Source organism: Peromyscus maniculatus, chromosome 1, assembly GCF_049852395.1.
Source record: "Peromyscus maniculatus bairdii isolate BWxNUB_F1_BW_parent chromosome 1, HU_Pman_BW_mat_3.1, whole genome shotgun sequence".
Lineage (NCBI taxonomy): Eukaryota > Metazoa > Chordata > Mammalia > Rodentia > Cricetidae > Peromyscus > Peromyscus maniculatus.
This window is the reverse complement of record NC_134852.1, coordinates 173,621,649-173,645,108: the sequence shown is the minus strand read 5'-3', so window position 1 is coordinate 173,645,108 and position 23,460 is coordinate 173,621,649. Positions and strand designations below refer to the sequence as shown.

The 23,460-nt window shown below is 39.4% G+C and overlaps 1 protein-coding gene across 1 annotated transcript in view; it reads right to left on the bottom strand.

Annotated features, from left to right (window-relative positions):
* The window catches only part of Abhd17b (abhydrolase domain containing 17B, depalmitoylase), a 35,664-nt gene that overhangs the window by 3,005 nt on the left and 9,199 nt on the right, over nucleotides 1-23,460 (bottom strand). The window contains exons 2-3 of the mRNA XM_006985404.4: nucleotides 4,169-4,638; nucleotides 778-957 (exon numbers count right to left, since the gene is read on the bottom strand). Of these exons, the coding sequence (XP_006985466.1) occupies nucleotides 778-957; nucleotides 4,169-4,635 (647 nt within the window). The 5' untranslated portion in view covers nucleotides 4,636-4,638. The remainder of the gene's footprint in view (nucleotides 1-777; nucleotides 958-4,168; nucleotides 4,639-23,460) is intronic.

Below are 23,460 nucleotides of genomic sequence, written 5' to 3'. Positions count from 1 at the left end.
TGATCTTAGGTCCTTATGTTTTTAACATCTCTCTAGCCCAACACTGAATAAATACTGCTTTTGAAATAACTTTGTTCTTCTGCTAAAGAACCAAGTGATAACTTGGCTTCTGGCCTTCCATTCACAAAAATATCCTTTGTATTCTTGCCAACAGAGGAAAGAAGACCGAATGAAAACTACCAGCTTTTGCTTTTGCCTTCTTGCCTGCTCTGTCCTTGAGAAAGATAGGCCATAACTTTTTTTTCAAGTATGAAGAGGGCAGGTGGCAAGCACTCGTCGCCTTGGAAAGCAAGCAGCAGCCCCTTTCAAATCTATCCAGCACTATGTATGTCAGCAAAACGTACTGGGCCACTTCACAGTCAACCTCCTCTGTAGGTTACATCCAACTGACTGCCGATCAGTACCCATCTTCTCTCCACCCATTCTTCTTTCCTCATGCTGTGCAGCTCACTAAACTTCATATAGTTTTAGCACCTCAAGGCAACAGCCTGGGGCCTTAGTCAAGTTGTTCTCTGTAGAATCCTACCTCCAACCTGCTGCTCTGTTCATTTATATTCAGATTTGTTCTCTCATTTCCAGCACTCCTTTCTGCTCAGGCTTAGGATCTAAGGCCATTTCACACTCAAACATTTCAGCATTTGTTTTTTATCAGTCATGAGCTAACACTCTCTTCAAGCTAGTTTCCCACAATTCCTATGTGATCAATTACATGAAGCAGAGGCTCAATGGTATACCTTACTGGTTCTTGGAAGAAATGATTTTGAATATTGAACTTACTTTGGGAATGCATCAAAACAGTAGGTCTTCTTGGTATCAGGGAAAGCCACTCGCATTCCTGAGGTCAAAGGAGAATGGAGAATAACAGCAGCACTCTCATACCGAGCAGCAAGATCCACAGATGGTACCGTCCCTATGCTTTGGCCATATATAATCACATTTTCAGGACGAATGCCGTATCTAAGAAATTCACAAGTTCAAAAGATATAGTTGACTGGAAGGAAATATTCCATTATTCTAAAAATTTGCTATAGAATGTCTCACAATAAGACAATGCCAATGTATATTTAAAAATTTAAGCCGGGCAGTGGTGGCGCACACCTTTAATTCCAGCACTCGGGCGGCAGAGGCAGGCAGATCTCTGTGAGTTCGAGGCCAGCCTGGGCTACAGAGTAAGTTCCAGGACAGGCTCCAAAGCTACACAGAGAAACCCTGTCTTGAAAAACCAAAAAAAAAAAAAAAAAAAAAAAAAAATTCTTAGCCATCATTTTTAATGTTACAATAAGCTCTTTAATCTGAATTATTTCATGCTCAATTCTAATCTTTTAGCAAAGTAATTTCTAAGGTCTTTTACAACTTCAACTGTATGAAAAAAATTTAAGACATTCATTGTGTTTTAGAAATTTTAAGCTTGGACTGTATAGTACCATTTATATTTATTTCACTGGACTAATGGTTAATATTTAGTGTTTATTTAGTGTTATTTTCTATTAATAAAAACAGATGTTACTGATTGCTCTGTGCATCAAGAGTAGGTTGTATGATTTTTTTTCTAAACTGGCCATAGTGATGAGATGTTGCATAAAGTTATGGTATGGAAAGAATATAGAACTTATACTTTTAGTCAAGATCAAATTACAGTAGTTCTTGAAATCACCCTATGGTTATTCAGAGATGGACCAAAACTTACAAATATAATCAAATGACGTAGAGTTTCAAATGGCATTGTTTAATTAAGTAGGAATAGAATTCATGCTAAAAACATTAAGAGTATCACTTTATCCCCTTTGACAGCACTACACACTTAAGTATGTGAACTCACTAATTCCTAAGATGCTCCAGGAAGTGTTACTTGTTTACAGTGTAACTGTTCCAACTGTAAACTACTTTAGATGTAGGTGAGGTGTCATAGGAGCTAATGAATGTAAGGGCTAAAGGTTACAGAGATTTTCAGTATGCTTTTCCACTTAGAAGGCAGAGTGGTTATTTCTGGCAGCTAAGAGTAATCTGGACAGCAGTGTCTAATCTTTTGGAGAGGTTAGGGAGAGTTTTGAGAATGTGACCATTCACCAGGAGCAAGGAAAACTCTTCCTATGTCCTCTTCCAGGTACTCCAGACCATTTTTACTATCCAGACAATGACGTACCTCCCCACAGCTTCTTCAATCCGTCCTTCCCAAGTATACAGGGTACCACTAGAGGTGGGTTCCACCTATTCCTAACTGACTGGACATGCTATTTAACTCAGAAAAGCTCTCAGTAGCCAAGAAGCTGGGAGGATGAGCATTTGCAACATCAGCATAACTTCTGAGACCATACTACTGCTGTCAGCTGCCTAACAGCATGTAGTAACTGGAGGTTTGGGGCTAAAGTCAGTAGTATCAAAACTCAAGAGGACCAAGACTCAAGAGGTTCTAGTTAAGCAATAATAATCTGAGAATAATGAATTAAAAAGAACTTTAGACACCATTCAATCTACTTAAGCTGCTTAATGACCAGCTACTCAAAATCATAGCTGAGTTGATAGTAAACCTATTATGCAGAACACAGATAAACTGACTTTCAATCCATTAGTCTTTCCAGAAATGCACACAGACAGAGGATTGTGGGAGAGGACTGCATAGACTACCACACTCACTTTTGTCCCTGTTGATCCATCAGGTCAGAATCTACTATTATTAGAGATTCTCAATTTTCTTAAAAAGATCATTTAAACAATAAGTTCATATTGTATTTCCTTTCTTTTGGTTACTTAAATAAAACTGTATAAAAACAGAATAAAAAGCATTTTAACACACATGCACTGAACTACTTTAAGGATATACTAAAGACTTGTTAAACTTGCAGAATTTTAAAAGAAATTCAAGGCATTCATATTCTAATTGAGGATAAATTTCTAGAATTGGACAGGATCTTAGATGCCATTTACCATAACCTCTTCACTAAATAGATGAGGAAACAAGTTTAGAAGCCTACTAATTTCCCAAGACTACTTACATTACTAGCAATTGCACCGTATTTACAGTTTGTGGTGGTTTGAATAGGTATGGCCCCCAAAGACTCATGTGTGTGAATGCTCGGCCCATAGGGAGTGGCACTATTAGGAGGTGTAGCCTTGTTGGAGAAAGTGTGTCACTATGGAGGCAGGTTTTGAGGTCTCATATATGCTCAAACCACACCCAATGGGACAGTTCACTTCCGGTTGCCTACGGATCAAGATGTAGAACTCTCAGCTCCTTCTCTAGCACCATGTCTGCCTGCACGCTGCCTTGCCATGACGATAACGGACTAAACCTCTGAACTATAAGCTGGCCCCAATTAAATGTTTTGCTGTGATCATGGGGTTTATACACAGCAATAGAAACCCAAACTAAGACATGGTTTAACATGAGAGAAAACGTAAAAACCCTTTTAATATTTTTTAGTCTGTGGAATTATTTGACTTTTTAGAGACAGGATTTCCCTGTGTAGCTTTGCACCTTTCCTGGATCTCACTCTGTAGACCAGGCTGGCCTCGAACTCACAGTGATCCGCCTGCCTCTGCCTCCCGAGTGCTAGGATTAAAGGCGTGCGCCACCACTGCCTGGGCCTGTCTGTGGAATTATTTAAGGGTTTATTCAGCTCCTGTTCTTCATTAATACTGGAAATTGGATATATTAAAAAGATTAAGCGAGGCATAGTAGTGCACACCTTTAATCCCAGCACTGGGGGAGGCAGAGGCAGGTGGATCTCTGAGTTCAAGGCCAGTCTGATCTACATAATGACTTCTAGGATAGCCAGGGCTACACAGAGAAATGCTGTCTTAAAAAACAGAAACAGAAGCAAAATAAAACAAACAAAACACAACATACATTCACATTGGCACTGACATCCACATATAAATCTGAGCTATTTTTAGACTGCTTTGGCTATTATACAAAATTTCCATCTGCTTGATACTTAGTTTAATATGTATATATATTTAATACATAGAGTGTATATACATATAGTAGTTTATATATGTACAGTTAGTTTAATATATATATATATATATATATATATATAATACATACAGGCAAATATCCTCATATTGTAGTTCAAGGCATATATATGTTAAAAATGCTTTCCATTCTGCTGTTCTACAATATAACTTAACCACCATAAGTGTAAAAAGTGATCCCCATAACGATTACCTTGTCCGAAGAGCCAGCCAGGCAGCTTCAACATCTGCATATAGGTTCTTCTCTGTTGGCTTTCCAGAACTAGCACCATATCCAGAGTAATCATATGAGAATATATTACAATTAATCCGGGACCCCAGACCTATGTAAAAGCTGCTCATCTGACCAAGATCAACAGCATTTCCATGTGAGAAGAGTAAGGTATATTTAGCATTGGGTGAACAACGCACAAACATACAAGCAATTCTATTGCCTTTACTGGTTCTTGTCATGAAACACTCAATAGCATCTTTTTCTCTGGAAGAGTATTGCCAGTCTGCTCGTTCTGACAGGTGTAAAGTCCAGCGGCTTCCACTTTCATCACACATCAGAGTGTAAGTTGGATCAGGTGGCAAAAATGCTAATTTTGAAGCAATTTTCCCTGGACAAGGTGGACAGCAGAAGAGGCAACATAGCTCGCTAAATGAAAGATTATTCATCTTCTGAAAAAGAAAAGGAGACAACAAATATTTTAATAACTCAATATGGACTCTGCACTCTCATACAAGAGGCTAAAACAAAGACATCAATAAATATATTGGTAGTCAATGTCTATTAACTGTAATCAAGATCCCTCCCAAATAGATTTGCTCACATTGTTCTGAAAATACTTTAAATCCTGGAGGGAGGCAAACATTCCCGGGAATAGACAGACTTAAATACTATATATTTCTAAAAGTAGTGATTATCCTACTTAACAAAAAAATTTAAGTTTATCTACAAATAAGATACAAGGTGTGTTTAGGTTAGTTGGTAATTTGTGTGTAAGTTGATGAAAACTCTCAGAATCTCACAGGAAGGTAAATAAACAAGAGTATTTGGAGACACTATTGGTCAGCAATGTGTGTGTGCGTGTATGTATTTATGTTTACATCTTGATACTCAAAAACAAACTTGTATATAAATATGAGAAAAGAAATTTGTACAAGTGAGCCAGGTAAGACACTAGTCACTGCTACATTCACACAGAAATAGGGTTTTGAGCCCTTGAAGCGGTTTAATCAAGTGATATAATCCTTTCACATCACAAACCTATTATTTCAGTTTATAATTTATGACTCACAAAAAATTCAAGAGAATTCAAATCATAATGACAAATAAGCACAGAGAAAAAAAAGAAAACATTAACACAGATACTACTGAAATAAAGAACAAGAGCAAGAGAGAGCCAAAGCTAATTCTTAGAAGAGTATGCAGTATCAACTGAACCTACTCACTTTACTCACTGCCAGGGAGTTTATAAACAACTTTCCCCACAGACACTAACTCATTTAAGCATTTTCAAAAGTGCTTTGACATAGAGACTATGATCCAACCCACTTTGCAAATGAGGCATGAACAGTTATACAATCTGCCTATGGTTGATTATGATTGAATAAGAAGGCCAAAGAAGCTGGGAGCTCAGGACACACTGCAGAAGAGGAAGCAGAAAGAATTTAAGGGATGGAATATAGAGAGGAATGCTGGGAAATCCTGTCTTCTGGACAAGATATGGCTGTTAGATCATGAACTCACAGCAGCTGCAGTTACTTGTACAAGGCCTACACAAGACCAAGTCAGTAAAGATCCCAGCATGCATGGTGTGGCAGTTTTCAAGAAAATGGCTCCCAAAGGGAATGGCACTATTAGGAGGTGTGGCTTTGTCACTGTGGAGGTGGGCTTTGAGGTCTCATATATGCTCAAGATACCACCCAGTGTCTCAGACCACTTCCTGTTGCCTGCAAGATGTAGGACTCTCAGCTACTCCAACAGCGTGTCTGCCTACATGCTGCCACGTCCCACCAAAATGATAATGGACTAAACTCTGAACGGTAAACCACCCCAATTAAGTGTTTTCCCCTAAAGAGTTGCTGTGATCACAGTGTTTCTTCACAGCAACAGAAACCCTAAGACACATGAGGTAGAGGATCTCCAGCCCTATTCCCTGCCTACAGTGAGAAGCTATTGACAGTGTACAGTTGCTGATGGGAGGGAGAATTACTCTTTATTCAGGATATGGTCACGTATAGGTTTCCCATGACCGGTGGATCTTCAAAAAAGAAAAACAAAAAAGAAAAAAGAAAAAAAAGGATATGAAGTTCAGAGAGGGCATTCTGGAAGAGGGAAATGGGGCTAGATAGGATCACATTTCATTGTACACATATATGAAATTCTCAAGAATAAGGAATTTATAATCATAAGATTTGGTTCTTTTAAAAAGATTAACAAGGTTGACAAACACTTAGCCAACAGACTAAGAACCCAATTTAATATAATTAGAGGTGAGAGGCTAGAGAGATGGCTTGGCAGTTAAGGGCACTTCCTATTCTTCTAGAGGATCTGGGTTCAATCCCTAGCACCCACAATGGCAGTTCACAACTTTCTGTAACTTTAGGATCCAACATTTTGAACACAGATATACATACAGGCAAAACACCAATAAAACAAACAAACAAATAAAACAACACTAAACTTGAAAAACAGCTGGAGAGATGGCTTGGCAGTAAAGAGCACTTGTTGCTCTTGCAGAGGACCTGGGTTTGATTCCCAGCACCCACAATGGTTGGCTCACAACCTCCTGTAAATCCAGCTTCCGGGGATTCGAAACCTGGCTGTCGTTGTGGAATCATCTTTTTGTACACTGTAAAGATGTGTCTTTGCCAATAAGAAGGCTAAGGTGCTGAATGGCCTTTAGTTAGGCATAAAGAGGTTAGGTAGGACTTCTGGGCACTAAGAGAGGAAGAGATAAATCTAGGCACCAGAGAGATGGCAGAGGACATATGAGGTACAAGAAGAGAAAACAGGAGGTACAAGGTGGAAGAGAGGTAAAAAGCCATGAGGCAAAATGTAGATTAATATAAATGGGTTAATTTAAAATAAAGAGCTAGTGGGATAAACTTAAGCTATAGGTTTCACATTAATAAGTCTCTGAGCTGTGATTTGGGGGCTGGTGGCCAAAAAAATCCATCTATATCTGGCTTCCCCACTGATATGAACTTATGCACACTCACATACACATGCACAACACACACACACACACACACAAGTAATAAAATAAAATTAGAGATGAAAAGAAAGCCATTACAATAGGGTGCACCTTGAAAACATATATTCCACTAAATTGGAAAAAAAAATGAATGCATTTCTAGATAAACATGACCTCCCAAAATTAAATCAAGATGAGATAAAATTAAACAGATCTATAACAAGCACTAAAATTGAAATAGCTATTAAAACTCTTCCAACTAAAAAAAGTCCAGGCCCAGATGGATTCACTGGTGAATTTTATCAGACCTTCAAAGAATTAAAACTAATGCTTAATGTTTCTCAAGCTATTCCATAAAACAGAAAAGGAAGGAAAATTATCAAACTATTTTTACAAAGCTAGTATAAGGCCTGACACCAAAATTAGTAAAGATGGAGGGAAAAATTACAGACCAGTTTCACTGGTGAAAGATACACAGGCTGATCTCTGTGAGTTCGAGGCCAGCTTGGCCTATAGAACAAGTTCCAGGCAGGCTCCAAAGCTTCAGAGAAACCCTATCTCGAAAAACCAAAAGAACACATAGTATAGATCACTGACCACTGATCAAGTTTGAGGAATTTTATTCCAGAGATGACTCAATACATACAAATCAATAAATTTTATTTTATATGAGTGGAGAGATTCAACAACAGAAATTCTGTTGTTATATCAGTATCAATAGATTCAGAAAAGGTATTTGACAACATTCAAAATCTGTTCATGTTAAAAGTCCTGAAAAACTCAGAATAGAAACATATCTCAAAATCATAAAGGCTAAGTATGACAAATGCACAGCCAATATTATATTACATGGGGAAAACAATAAAGTACTTCCAGGAACAAGTGTCTATATATCTAACACAGTACTGAAAGTTAACAGCTAGAACAATAAGACAAGAGAAACAAATAAAAAGGATACAAATAGGAAAGGAAAAAGTCAAATAGGAAAGGGAAAAGTCAAAGGGTCTGTATTTGTGGATAACATTCTATATATGGAGACCCTAAAGACTCCACTAGCAAATTTTTAGAGCTGGTAGAACACTTTCAGTAATGTGGCAGAATATAAAATTAATACATAAAAACCTACATACAGTCTTCCCACATACTAATGACAAAAAAGCTGAAAAAAAAAAATCAGGGAAACAATTCCATTATCAAATACCAAACAAACAAGTAAGAACACACCCCAATAAATAAACACCCCCCTACCAAACCCTTGGACTAAACCATAAACCACAGATATGAAGGACCTCTATGATGAAAACTTAAAAATACTTAAAAGATAAATTGAGGAAGACACCAGAAGATGAAAAGACCTCCCATGCTCATGGATTGAGCTAATCAATATTGTGATGATGGCTATCTACCAAAAGCAAATTATACATTGAATGCAATCTCAATCTAAATTCCAGTGACACTCTTTACGGAAAGAGAAAAACAAAACAATTTTAAGATTCACAAAGTAGCACAAGGTATTTTGGATAATTAAAGCAATACTGAACAAGAAGAGCAGTGCTGGATTATCACCATACTTTGATTTCAAGTTATACTACAGACCCACGCTAATAAAAATACACAGTTCTGGCACAAGACAGACATGTAAATCAATGGACTAGAATAGAGGATTCAGCTATAAGGTCAGTTGTTAACTACAGTCACCTGATTTTTTGACAAAGATGCCAAAAAATATACAATAAAGAAAATATGAAATCTTTAGCAAACAGTGCTAGAAAAACTGGATATCCACAGGTAGAAAAATAAAACTAAATTCTTGTCACTCTTAACAAAATCAAAATGGAACAAGGGCCTCAACACAAGCCTTTAAACTCAAACCTACTAAAGGAAAAAGTAGAAAGTGTACTTCAAGATACAGGTAATGGTAAGGATTTTGGCTTCTCATGAAACAAGGCCAATCCCAACAAATGAGTATTTCTCATGAAATTAAAGCTTTTGTAGAGGAAAGGAAACTGAACAAAGTGAAGATACATCCTACAGGGAATGGGAGAACACCCTTGGCATTACAGTCCCAATAGAGGATTGGTATTTTGAACACAGAAATGAACAGTTTTTGAAAAAAGAAAAGAGTGAAAGAGAAATGATTATATATATTTTAAAAATGTCAACATCATTAGCTCTGAGGGAAATGAAAATTAAAATTACCTTGAGATTACATCTTACCCTAGTCAGAATGGATATCAAGAAAACAAGTGACAGCGGATGCTGGTTAGGAGGTGGGGAAAGGGAAACGTTTATACACAAAATGGAAATTGGTTTAGCCCCTATTGAAATCCTTGGGGATGCTTTCCAGAAAGTTAAATACAATAAGTCAATTTATACCTCTCCTGGGCATCAAACCAAAGGACTCATCCTCTTTACACATCCATGTTCACTGTCACTCTATTTACAGTAACTAGGAAATGGAACTAGTCTAAAAGTCCATCAGTTAACAATTGGGCAATGAAAATGTGGTATATATACACAATGGAATTCTAATCAGCTCTAAAGAAAAATGAAATTATAAAATCTTCAGGAATTTGGATACAACTGGAGGACATCATATTAAGCGAAACAACCAAGGCCTAGCAAGACAAATGTCACACATTCTCTCTCATGTGGCTCCTAGCTTTGAAGTTTTTATTTGTGTGTAATTTGGAGTGTCTATAGAGATCAAGAAGCTAGAAAGAGCCTATTGTGGGGAAGACGAAGCCTTGACGGGCAAGGGGACAGAATGCATGTGTTATGCAAGTACGGTGTGTGTGTGTGTGTGTGTGTGTGTGTGTGTGTGTGTGTGTGTGTGTGTGTGTTAATTTAGGGTTAAAAGTTTAAGCAGGAGTGGTGAAGGGACAGGGGAGAGAACAGGGTGGAGAAAAGGTTAACCAAAACTAAAGATGCATGAAATTGTATCCTGGAAACACACTACCTTACTTGTAAGCTAATTAAAAAAATACAATCAAAACGAGTTTGAACATAGGAACCCTGTATAGCTGGACAATGCTTCCTCCAAAAAACATGGTTATTAAATGAAAATCTCAGTGCCAGGCATGGGATACTGCTGTGGGATGGTCTGTATGTCAAATTGTTCTGATTGGTCAATAAATAAAACACTGATTGGCCAGTGGCCAGGCAGGAAGTAGGTGGGACAAGGAGAGAGGAGAATTCTGGGAAGCGGAAGGCTGAGGCAGAGAGACTGCCAGCTGCTGTGGGATGTTCTGTAGGTCCTGTGGGAGCCCATTCTCAGGTTCTTTGTGGCGTTACCCAGCAGGTCCGTATAGAGGATGATTAGGACCATGGGCCTGAGTGCAGGTGTTTGAGATGGTCTGCACTTGGCTGTGCTGGGGGATGGTCTGTATGTCAAGTTGCTCTGATTGGTTAATAAATAAAACCTGATCGGCCGTGGCTAGGCAGGATAAAAGGACAGAAAGGCAGAAGGAGACGCTGCAGCCGCCGCAATGACCAGAGAGGCTGCAGCCGCCGCCATGACCAGAGACACTGCAGCCGCTGCCATGACCAGCAGCATGTGAAGACGCCAGTAAGCCACCAGCCACATGGCAAGGTATGATGTATGGAAATGGATCAATTTAAGATAAAAGCACAGTTAGCAAGATAAGGACAGTTGGCAAGAGGCCTGCCACGGCCATACAGTTTGAAAGCAATATAAGTGTCTGTGTTTATTTGGTTGGGTCTGAGCGGCTGTGGGACTGGCGGGTGACAGAGATTTGTCCTGACTGTGGGCGAGGCGGAAAAACTCAAGCTACAGCCAGCCGCCGCCATGACCAGCAGCATGTGAAGACGCCGGTAAGCCACCAGCCACGTGGCAAGGTATAGATTTATGGAAATGGATTAATTTAAGCTATAAGAACAGTTAGCAAGAAGCCTGCCACGGCCATACAGTTTGTAAACAATATAAGTCTCTGTGTTTACTTGGTTGGGTCTGAGCGGCTTTGGGACTGGCGGGTGACAAAGATTTGTCCTGACTGTGGCAAGGCAGGAAAACTCTAGCTACAGGATACCTTCTTTTGAGTTATTGGTCACTGAGGCCTCAGAGGACCCGAAAAATAACACTGCTCTTTGTTGTCCACCATAACTAAGTTGTGATACTCCACTGTTGAAGATACAACATACTTCTGTTATAGGACATAAAGAAATCAAGTACAAGTGGCTTGAAAACTTCCTTCTTCTGGTTACTACTCATAAATTAGTGCTGTTCTTCATTTTGCCAGAAGTTACTTTCTGCAGTTAATGCACAGATTCATAATGGTCAAAGTGCTAATAAGTGACTGCTGAGTATTAGGTGAACAAAAAATAAGGAACTAAGAACTGCTTATGTCATTAACACAAACCTACATATATATGTCTGTCCTAAAGATACAATTAAAAAAGAAAATGAGCAAGCCATGAGGGGCAAGCCAGTAAGGAGCATTCCTCCCAGTTCCTGCCCTGACCTCCCTGAATGATGGACTTGTAAGATGAAATAAACCTTGTCCTTCCTAAGTTGCTTATTGTTGTGTTGTTTTATAGAGCAATAGAAACCTTAACTAAGACAATCTATTTAACACAGAAGTGATCTTATCTTTTCAAGAGGTATAAAATTTCCTCCCTGGAAGACTGTCCTGCTTTCTATAATGCACATCAGTCTCCATCCTTATTTCCCTTTCTATAGGCATACACTCTGAAATACACATCCTTAGATATCTTAAGACAGATCTGAGTTCAAGACCAGCCTAGTCTACAGAGTTCCAGAAGAGACAGAGCTACATAAGGAGACCCCATCTCAAACAAAATAAAATAAAATACAGAGTTGAACAACGCAGCCAAGTTAGCCTGCCTTAACCCTTGCTAAGCCTGCCGGCCATTAGTTTTGATCTTAATATTCTCTGCAGGTGCATGTTAAGTGCTCTACCACCACGCTAAACTCCAGAACACATGGACACTTTGGTGACAAAAACTGATGCCTGGGGCTGGGGAGTTGGTACTTGCCATGACCTTAATTCCTTCTTGAGCCAGAAGTCATGTAAAAAATGTGGGTGTGGTGGTGTGGCATGTCCTTGTAATCCCCTGGGGCTGGGGAGGAGGAATGGAGGATCCCTGGGGTTTGCTGGCCAGAACTGCCAGGGCCAAATCTGAGATCCTGTCAAAAAGATAGATTAATAGATAGATAGATAGATAGATAGATAGATAGATAGATAGACAGACCTACCCCTGGCATGCACCTACATGTTCAATGCACCTCCTAAATACCCACAAAAATACTAAAGCTTAATGATTTGAATGGGCAGCTGAAGACACCAGAAAAAAAAGTATTTTTGAGTCTACCTACTCCAGTAGTGGACAAACAGAATGGATATTTGTTAACAAGAGGGGAACACTGGAATGGACAAAGTGACAGCAATTTATCAAGTGGCGCTGGGAACCAAACCCGGGTCCTCTGATGAGAGCAACAATTGCTCTTACGCGCTGAGCCATTTCTCCATCCATCCACTGTATTTTCTGAGGCAGGGTTTCTCACTTCACCATGAGTAGGCCAGTGAGCTCCAGGGATCTATCTCCATCTTTTCCAATGCTGGACACTAAGCCTGGGACTTGGGAAGGTGCCAGCAATCGAACACAGGTGCTCACGCTTGTAGGAGAAGCACTTCACCAGCCTACAAGGACACTGATTTATATTTAACAACTTAATGAATTGTAACTTTCTGTAGTAGTGATGAGGTAGGTAATGAGGTGCAGAGAAGACAGAGGTGTCACTGGTAGGATAACAGAACCTGTCATTTCCCAGAGCTGTTTTCCAAACCACTGTGCTGATAACCCTGGAACTGGACCTGCCATATAGGTGGGAAATGAATCCAGGTTCCTATGTATGAACATAGAGTGCAGGTATGATGGGTGACAGACACACACACACACACACACACACACCATTCTGGAATTCTGGGCTATAAAAAGATGGTAGGACTAGACATTTTGAATGTGGTAAAGGAAGCGTGGCACTGGAACACAATGGCAAACCAACAAGCCAATTCTGGCCTTGGTGCTTACACCACACAGCTCTATTGCTCTTCTCTCCTGAGGATTCTGAGAATGACTTTTTAAAAGGAAGGCGGTCTTCAAATGTGCCCAGATCCTAGCAAGTCACATGATTCATACTGTTCAACTTCCATTTGTAAAGCGTACCTGAGACAGAGCACGGGCTAGGGCTGCAGCTCAGTGGCAGAGCGCTTGCTTATGACATTTGCTTACCTTACCAGAGGTCCTGATCTCGAGCACTGCCAAACATGCTCCTGTGGTTTTCTGTCTTTTTTTTGTTTGTTTTTTGCGACAGGATTTCTCTGTGTAATAGTTCTGGCTGTCCTAGAACTCACTCACTCTGTAGGACAGGCTAGCCTAGAATTCACTGAGATCCGCCTGCCTCTGCCTCCTGAGTGCTGGGATTAAAGATGTGTGCCACCACTGCCCAGTCCAAGCTCCTGGTTTTAAGTGTAAAACAGACGTAGCTTTTTCTTTCCCTTTGAGACACAGTCTTGCTATGTAGTCCAGGTTGGTTGCCACCTGGAAAATGTGGGGATTACAAGCATGGACCACAATATCTAATGGACAGTTCAAGGATAATTTTTTCCATAGGATTTTAAAATGAATATCCTTTATAATTATAGGAATTTGGGAGATGGAGAGATGGCTCAGAGGTTGAGAGTACAGGATGTTCTTCCAGGGGAGCTGGGTTCAATTTCCAGTTCCATGGATCTGACACCCTCTTCTGGCCTCCACCGACACCAAGCACACACGTGGTACACAGTCAAATATGTAGACAAAACATGCATATACATAAAGTGAAATAAAAAAAAGAAATTAAGGAAGTGTCTTTTCTTTTTTAGTTTCCAAAGAGTTTTAATGGGGTAAATGATAGAAAACCAACTTTCTATTCTTGAAATAGCTGTTTTGGTAATAATATGTATAATAACATTTACACATTGCTAGATTTGCTTTGCTAATATTTGCCCAAGATTTTTGTACTTATATACATGGTTGAGAATGACTTCAAGTGTGTCCTTATCTCTCTCATTACATTTTTCTATTAAGGTTATATTAAACTAATACAACTTAGTTGGGGAGTTCCCATACTAAAAAAAAAAAAATCAGTTTCTTATGACCAATACTTAACATTATTTTCATATTCCCCTACAGTTTAAGGGCTATGTCTTACTGTTTTCCCCTCTTTTAACTTTTGTAGTAACCATGTAATGATATACACCCATAATCCCAGCAGTGGGGAGGCCAAGGTAAGATTCCACGTTTGAGACTAGGTTGAACTGTATAAGTACATCCTATCTTAAAAACAACAAAAACCCTCTGTCACTATTGAAATGTTAGAGAATGAAGTCAGAGAAATGGCTAATCACAAAAGGAAGCTGTTTAAGAGACACAAAAAACTGAATATTAATTGCACAATGTTTGATATGTATTCAAGTTTTGAAATTTAACATTCACTTTCAACTTCCAGAGGACACAGATAGATATGTGAGCCCTGAATAATGTATATAATGGAAACTACTGACCTTGCAAAGCTGGCCTGAGAACTAAGCAAGGTCTAACAAGTATCTGAAATATAAGTTACACTGCGGCAGTGAGGACTGGCAACTCAAGTGCCATCAGCCAAATGACTCGTTTCCACGACAGCCTGGAAGACTGCTTGGGCATGCTTAGGAGAGTAGGGGAGTGAGAGACAGTGGCACAGAAACCACCTTTGAAGCTGACCCAGCTTCCAGCCCTTGAACCTGGCCCCCATCTCACGGCCTTATCTCAGGCCTCTACATTTTACTTTCTTTTGAACCCTCTTGTTCTAGTTTAACATTCCGAGTCTCTGCTCAGCTGCTTTCCAGCAGTCCCCCTGTCTTCTACCGAGACACTACCTTCAGTTTTGACATTTTAAATCAACCTCAGATCCATGCTCAAAGCACACACACCATCTACTCTGCGCTGACTTTACACCTAGACAAGACAGTAAGTAACAGAAGGCACTAGACCCAGAGCCAGACAAACTGGCTATCTACTGTACACTGGTTAGATGAAAGATTAGTCACCAGGCTGAAAAATCTTTGGATCCACCAGGGGACCAGTGTGCTTTGTACCTGAAAATGGTACTTTCTTTTTTAATGATTAATGATACACTTTACATCAGGAAATAACGTCTTTTAAAACATTATAAGCCACGGGCAGGCTTATTCCCAAGCACTGGGAAGTTTAATAGAACTAATGCTGATGCAAGAGGCACATTCAGAGTGAGAGTGAAACATCACTGTCCAAAAGCTACCATTAACGAGAGTAAGTAGATAACCGCATACATGCTACACAGGAAATCTAGCCTGGAGCTGTGGGAGAGGCTTAGGAGCAACATGTATTTATGTTCCTCCCTTTACTATCTTTTGGTGAGTGCAGGGCTCTCTGGGTAGACATCAGTTCCATGATTACAAGCTACTGCTTACAAGTTTGAGCCTTTATCTACCCACAACTTCAACAGTATACTTACGGGTTTCACAGGCTGCCATCAGGGAGGTATTCTTAGATCTGGACTTCAAGAACTTATAACTCCTTAAAGACTGACTAGAGCAGTACTCATATGTCTAAGGCTCATGCCCCATCCAAATGAGTAAATATATTGTACATATATCATTCGTTGAATCTTATTCTCAAGAGGCTTCTTTCTGCCTTTTGTAAAAACAAATGTGGAGAACCTCCACTCCACTGATTTTCCTTTTCTTTTTGGCGAATAGCCATGTCAAGTCAGGGGGATAAGTATTTCATAACACTCCCTAGCTGTGGAAGAGGTTATATAGATGCCCCACTGAAGGCCGAGCATTCAACAGTCAATTATTTTCATCACTTTGACCAGTATGAGTTTGTGCAGTTACTGCTGATAATTGCAAAATAAAAAATCTCATGCCAGGTGGATCTCTGTGAGTTTGAGGCCAGTCTGGTCTACTTAATGAGTTCCAGGACAGCCAGTCCTACATATTGAGACTTTTTTCACAAACTAACCAACAAGGAAGCATCTCTGACAAATGCTGGCAGCTCCACTAACTAATCTATGGGCACAAATATAAATATTTTGGAGACATTTAGGTAGGTACAATATGTTCAATTAAAAAGCAGAAGTAGTACCTTGCCCCGTAGGGCCGCGTATGACCTCTCCAGCCATAAGCGTTACAGTATCAGATATAAATTTGAGGTGGAGCACACCTCAAACCAAATTAGAAAGGATTTGGTTACCCCTACCACAGATTTGTCACCATTGTGCTAGTGGGCACATTTTGCCTAGCCAGATTTAGTTTTATATTTAAATATGGTATTACTTCAAGATTTAAGTACAGCAATAACATATAGAGACTCATGTAATGTTAAATGTAAATAACTTCACATCACAAAATTTCAAACTTAAATTTGAGTTTGTTCTACAGTCTCCCTTTAAAAGGGGTGAGAACACAGCAAATATATTAGTTTTTCTTTTAGAAATGACTACTAGCGAAGTTCTGAAAAGTATTTTAGCCAGAGCTGATAGAGGCCAACAAAGTGTTCTAAACTGTTGGCCAAGTATGGCAACAAGGGAAGAGTGGGGTGATTTGAATTAAATGTTCCCATTAGTCTTGGGGAACTTGGCTCTCAGTTGGTGGCACGATCTGGGGAGGTTTAGGAAGTGTGGTCTTGTCAGAAGAAGTGTGCCACTGCAGGCAGGCTATGGGAGCTTAAAGACTTGAGCCATTTTGAGTTTGCTCTTTCTGCTTTGTGTTTGTGATTCAAGATGTGAGCCCTCAGCTTCCTGGGGCTATGCCTTTACTCCACCACCACGGGTTCTAACCCACTGGAACCTGTCAGCTCAAATAAATCTTCTGTTAAGAGTTAGTTACGTGTCTTACACAGCAATAAAAAAGTAACCAATACAGAAGTTGGTACCAGGGAGTGGGTTACTGCTATGACAGACTTTGGAACGTCGAACAAGAAAAGTGGTTAAATGCTACAAGAAGAGCCTAATGGGTTACCATAGTAGGAGCTCAGAAGACAGTATTGGTTAAGAGTTACACAGACTATGGAGGCCTAGCTCAAAAGGTTTTCGAAGGGAACAATACTGGCAATCAGACTAGAGACATTCTGTGATAGCTTAGCAAAATACGTGGTTACATGTCCTAAGAACTTGCCTGGGGCTATGGACTAGTATCTCAGGGAAATTTCAAGACATCATAATATTAACTAGTTGCATGTTTATTTTGAAGAGGAAACACTGGCAATCTTAATGTTACAGCCAAGGCATGTGCTCAAAGAGAAGCTGTAATTGTTAAGGAGAGTACAACCATTAAGAAAATATAATTTGCACTGGTTATTAGCTGTTCTACTCTTCTGCAACAGTTCCTGGTTTTGACAAAAAGATTAATAAGTAAAAAAAGGAACAACTTAAAATATAAATAACAAATGAAAAACTTTTGGAAAGTAAATGTGAATTTCTTCTACTCACAAGTCCTCTGAATCTGAACCTATACTTTCTTAAAAGTAATGAACTCTGTGCTTTAAAAACACCTTGAGTGGGCCTTTACAGATCTTTTGAATTTGAGGCCAGCCTGGTCTACTGAGCAAGTTCTAGGACAGCCAGGGCTACCCAGAGAAACCCTGTCTCAAACAAAACCAAACCAAAACCAAAAACCCACCTTGATAGCTTCCTTCTATACTTCAAATAAAACTGAACTCTCTACAGGTTCTCAAAGGTCTTGTATGAATTGGGCTTAGATCACTTCTCAATTAATCTTGGCACTTTTAACTCACTGCTGTAGTTTACAGGGTTCACATATGCTTTTATAGCTGAACATGGTGCTCCCTGGCATACATTTACATGTGGGCTTCATTAATACCTGCACATTTGTAATTTGTTATTTTTAACTATGTGTTTGTGTATGGGTATGTGTACATGAGGATATGTATTCAGAGGCCAGAGGCACCCAAACCCCTGGACCTGGACTTACAGGCAGGTGTGAGCCACTTGATGTTGGTGCTCAGAACTAAACTCTGGTCCTCTGCAAGAGTATTATGTGTTCTTAATGGCTGAGCTGTCTCTCCAGTCCAGTGTCTATTGTCTTTACTAGATTGTGCTTATTCCATGAAGTCAGTCGCCATATTACAAAGACTACACATACTACAAGTAGAGATAAAGCCAAGCAGGTTTTCAAGAAGGTTATTTTGTTTTTTTTGATTGGCGTTCTAAGCACTAATATATACATATTTGTGGCTTAAATCTTTTCTGAAAACTAGCACCACTGTGTTTTGTTTTATCTACATTTCACTCTGTGTATTACAAGAAACCTACTTTCTGAATGCTTAAAATCTAGAAGGCAATCAAGTGAACAGACAACTGAGGTGAGAATTACTATTAGAATAATGCATTACATTGCTACACAGAGACATATATTGTGGTGGTATTGTGTTCCCCAAAATATTGTATACCCTAATAAACTTATCTGGGGTCAGAGAACAGAAAAGCCACTACATACTTAGGATAGGCAGCGGTAGCACAAGCCTTTAATCCTAGCATTCCAGAGGCAGAAATCCATGTGTTCAAGGATACAGCCGAGCATGGTGACCCACGCCTTTAATCCCAGAAAGCGAGCCTTTAATCCCAGGGAGTGGTGGTAGAAAGCAGAAAGGTATATAAGGTGTGAGGACCAGGAACTAGAAGCATTTGGCCTGGTTAAGCTTTTAGGTTTTGAGCAGCACAGTTCAGCTGAGAGCCATTCGGATATGAGGACACAGAGGCTTCCAGTCTGAGGAAACAAGATCAGCTGAGAAGTTGGCCAGGTGAGGTTAGCTGTGGCTTGTTCTGGTTCTCTGATCTTCCAGTGTTCACCCCAATACCTGGCTCATGTTTGATTTTATTAATAAGAACTTTTAAGATTCATGCTACAATATATTACCTGGTTAAGTCCATTAACTATAGCATATAAAAACCAATTCTATACCAACTCATCAATTATAGCTCTAACATTACTTACTATATAATTTTATACATCAAGCTATGCTATGTATTCTTCATAAGGCATAAGTCTTTAAAACATTTCATTTGAGGGGCTGGACAGATGGCTTAATAGTTAAGAACTTGTACTGCTCTTGCAGAAGATCTGAGTTGAGTTCCCAGAACTCAGGTCAGATGGCTCCCAACTCCAGTTTCACGGGATACAATGTCTCTGACTTCAATGGGCACCTGCATTCACATGGACACACTCACAAATACTAGCACATAAAAACACAATGTAAAATATAACAAAACATATCAAAAAAGTGTCATGGGAATGAGGGGCTGGAGAGATGGCTCAATAGTTTAAGAGCACATAATGCACTTACAAGAGGACCTGAGTTCTAGTCCCCAGATCCACACTGGATGGTTCACAACTGCCTGTAACTTCAGCTCCAGGGAGAATTGACATATCTGGCCTTCGTGGGCACCTGACACTCACATACACATATCCCCTCACATTTATAAAAATAATAAAAAAATGAATCTTTAAATTACAATGTGCTGCCGGGCGGTGGTGGCGCACGCCTTTAATCCCAGCACTCGGGAGGCAGAGCCAGGCGGATCTCTGTGAGTTCGAGGCCAGCCTGGGCTACCAAGTGAGCTCCAGGAAAGGCGCAAAGCTACACAGAGAAACCCTGTCTCGGAAAACCAAAAAAAAAAAAAAAAAAAAAATTACAATGTGCTATCTGGGAGGGGGAGGGTGGGCAACAAGATAGCTCAGTGGGTAAAGGGTTCGCTGTACAAGCTTGATGAACAGAGTTCAATGCCTGGAACTCATAAAGGTGGAAGGAGAGAATCATCTCCACAAAGCTGTCATCTGATCTCAAGAAGGATGCTATGGTACCACTCTCCCCAATATCATATACATACACATATAAAAATAATAATAAAAAAGGTCATTCAGATGGTGGGAAAGAGTCAAGGGTTGAGGGTTCTAAATATAGTGTTCAATGACTGTAATTTAGCACTTGGGAAACAGAAACATGTGGATCTTGAGTTTCAGGTCATCTTGGGCTACATAAAAAAAAAAAAAAAAAATCCCAGACAAATCTCATCCTTCCAAGAAAGGACATGCCTCCACCTGGTGTGTGTGTTGCCATCTTGGTCAGCTTAGTCTTTGAAGAGATAATTTAAAGGTTTGAACTGGCAAAAATTACACATTCCTGTATGCTTAAGAGTTTTTGAGATGATGTAATAACTTTGAAATGTGTGCTTACAGGCAAGATTGATCTCCCTGAAGCATTCATTTTTAAATGGCTGGGGGCCATTTAAAAACTGAATAGCTTGTTCATGCAACCCTAGGGATAGCACATGTCCCTTAGTTGATGCAGTATTAACTGATGCCCCAAACATCACAATAGCTGTACATGTAACTTTGGAAGTGTCTTCCCTGGTCATTTACTCAAGATGGTCAGCTTTAGCTACTGGAGACCTCAATTGCAGTAGCTTAACTAAAAAATGTCTCGTCAAGAATCCAAGTTCTTCCCTGAAGATGGAATGAGAAGGAACAGTTAAGAGTTGTTATTTTTCAGGCACTTCAGTTTGTCACTATAAATTTTTTTTTTTTTTTTTTTTTTTTTTTGCTGTTTAACGATGAACAGAATTAACAAGAGAGTTAGATGTGGTGGCACAAAACTTTAATTCCAGCACTCAAGAGACAGAGGTAGGCAAATCTCTGAGTCCAGCTCCGTGCATCCCCCCAATAAATAAAAAAACCCCACAGGAATACAACAGTTTTTATGAACACAGTCAAATCTTCAGTCATAATGGATTTTGTTTGGAAACAGTAATGTACTGTGCTTTTACATACAGAGTTGCTATTTTGTAATTATTTCTAGGCAGTGGTGGTTTGAAGATAGTGCTGGTTTGTGATAAAGTTTTCACCATTCTTTGGCAAAACAGAGTTACAGACAAATTAGATATGGCAAATAAATTTAATACGAATATAATTTATTTACTTATTTGGTCAAAGACAGAGTCTTGCTAATGTGGCCCAGACTGGCCTCAAGATCAGGATCTTTGACCTAAGCCTTTTCAGTGCTGGGATTATGGGCATGGTCACCAATCTTAGCTATTTTTCTTTATAAAGCCAGTTATGTTTAGAAGTGGGGAGTGTATATCAATTTTAAGCCAACATATTTTTATTTAAAGAGATGCCTTCTATTCTGAGGTTGTTTTTCCTACTTTTATAATGTTAAATGTTATTTGAGAAAACCAAAACATTTTATAAAAAAATTAAACAATGCTAATAGGTATTGTTTTTATTTCTTTGAAATGATTTTACTAGGTAAAACCTAAATAGCCTTTTCATCTTTTTTTTTTGCAAATAAAAATTATTTTAAATTAAGGCCGGGCGGTGGTGGCGCATGCCTTTAATCCCAGCACTCGGGAGGCAGAGCCAGGCGGATCTCTGTGAGTTCGAGGCCAGCCTGGGCTACCAAGTGAGTTCCAGGAAAAGGCGCAAAGCTACACAGAGAAACCCTGTCTCGAAAAACCAAAAAAAAAAAAAAAAAAATTATTTTAAATTAATTACACTCATTTATATGTTCACATAGCTGTGTATTCATGTGAACGTGCATGTGTCTCAGTGTCCATGTGAAAGTTAGGACATATGAGTTCCCAGAATGCAACTCTAGTGATCAGTTTTGACAGACTTTTTGCAAAGAAACTGGTCTTGCCGAAAGGTGGTGGTGCACGCCTTTAATCTCAGCACTTGGGAGGCAGAGGCAGGCGGACCTCTGAGTTTGAGGCAGCCTGGTCTATAAATTGAGTTCTGGGACAGTCAGAGAAGAAGGAAAAAAAAAAAGAAGCTGGTCCTAATACACCAGTTTTTAACCTGGGGCCTGACCTTTGGAACTAGACACACGCGCATTCAAATCATACCTTTAGTGACCCTGTGTATGTGACCTTAGGCAATCGGTTTCTTAGTGCCTCAGTTTTCTCAACTGTGAACTACAACTCTGCTGGGAAGATTCAAGTCTAAACATTAGAAATTGATCAAATCATGACTAACTCCTTTCTCCTGAGAAAGTTTCACTTATAATGATCAGAGATTCTCCATTCATCAGTCATATGAGCGCGCACGCGCAGGTGCGCGCGCGCGCACACACACACACACACACACACACACAATGAGAGACAGACTCCCATATCTGAGTTTCTTCAGCTACAAATCTCTACTTTTCAGGCCTAAAATGAAGTGTCATCTAGTATCTCTTCTATTAATTTCTTATAATACCAAGTGCAATGACTTTTTATTCAACTTTAATGTATCATCTTGGTATTATTACTATTGTTCTTTTCTTCCTTCTTAAAGCTAATCTTCAACCTCAATTTCTGCAGTCTTCAAGTTTTTTTTTCTCAGACAAATTGGCTATCTTTTTATTTCACTCAAACTCTCGATTCCCTTCCTCACAAAAGCTATACCTCAACCTTGCTACTACCCAAACAAGGCTAGCCTCAAATAATTCTGCTACGGTTAAAAGAATGAGCCACCATGCTTGGCTAAACTCAGGGCTGTCACTTACACACTAAGAACACCAAAAACCTATCTAAATCTTACTTTTTTAAAAAACTCTTTCCATTAAACTCGACACTCTAAATATTTCAGTCTGCATTTGCTTCCTTGTACTTTCTGCCACTTTCAACCAACCCTTCTTTCCCTTGTAGCCTCCATCAAGCCTCTCGGCCATGTCTTAACTATGTTCCACTAGGCACCCTAAAATCACCGTGCAATTTCTACCACATAGCTATTGAATCAATCCTCTGCACTGGCCAGGTGATGTCGCCTTCCTGTTTACATTTGTCTATCTGCCTGTAGGCCCTCATCAATAAGCCTACATTTTTTAGGATGCTCTAGAGGAGTCCTTGTGAATCCTGGCCTCTACTCTTACTTACTCATTAATTCTCCTGAACATGCTGATCTTGGAAACCACACATGCTCGTTTTTTTGTTTCTGTGCATTTGCATATACTGTGCATGATCTATTGATAACATCTCTATCATTCCCCTCCAAATACGAACTCCACCTCCCCCACAACAAAGCTTTTATGTAAAGTTTACTTCTTTCTCAAGGGAAAATAAAAATCTGCCCTGAACTGTCTGCTTTAGATACTCTCTTCAAAGTTTCACTTTGATTTTTTATTTCCATGTTATGAAAGAAAATGTTTTATGGTTCCTAACAGATAAAGCTAGTACCCTAGTGGTTTATACTGGAAT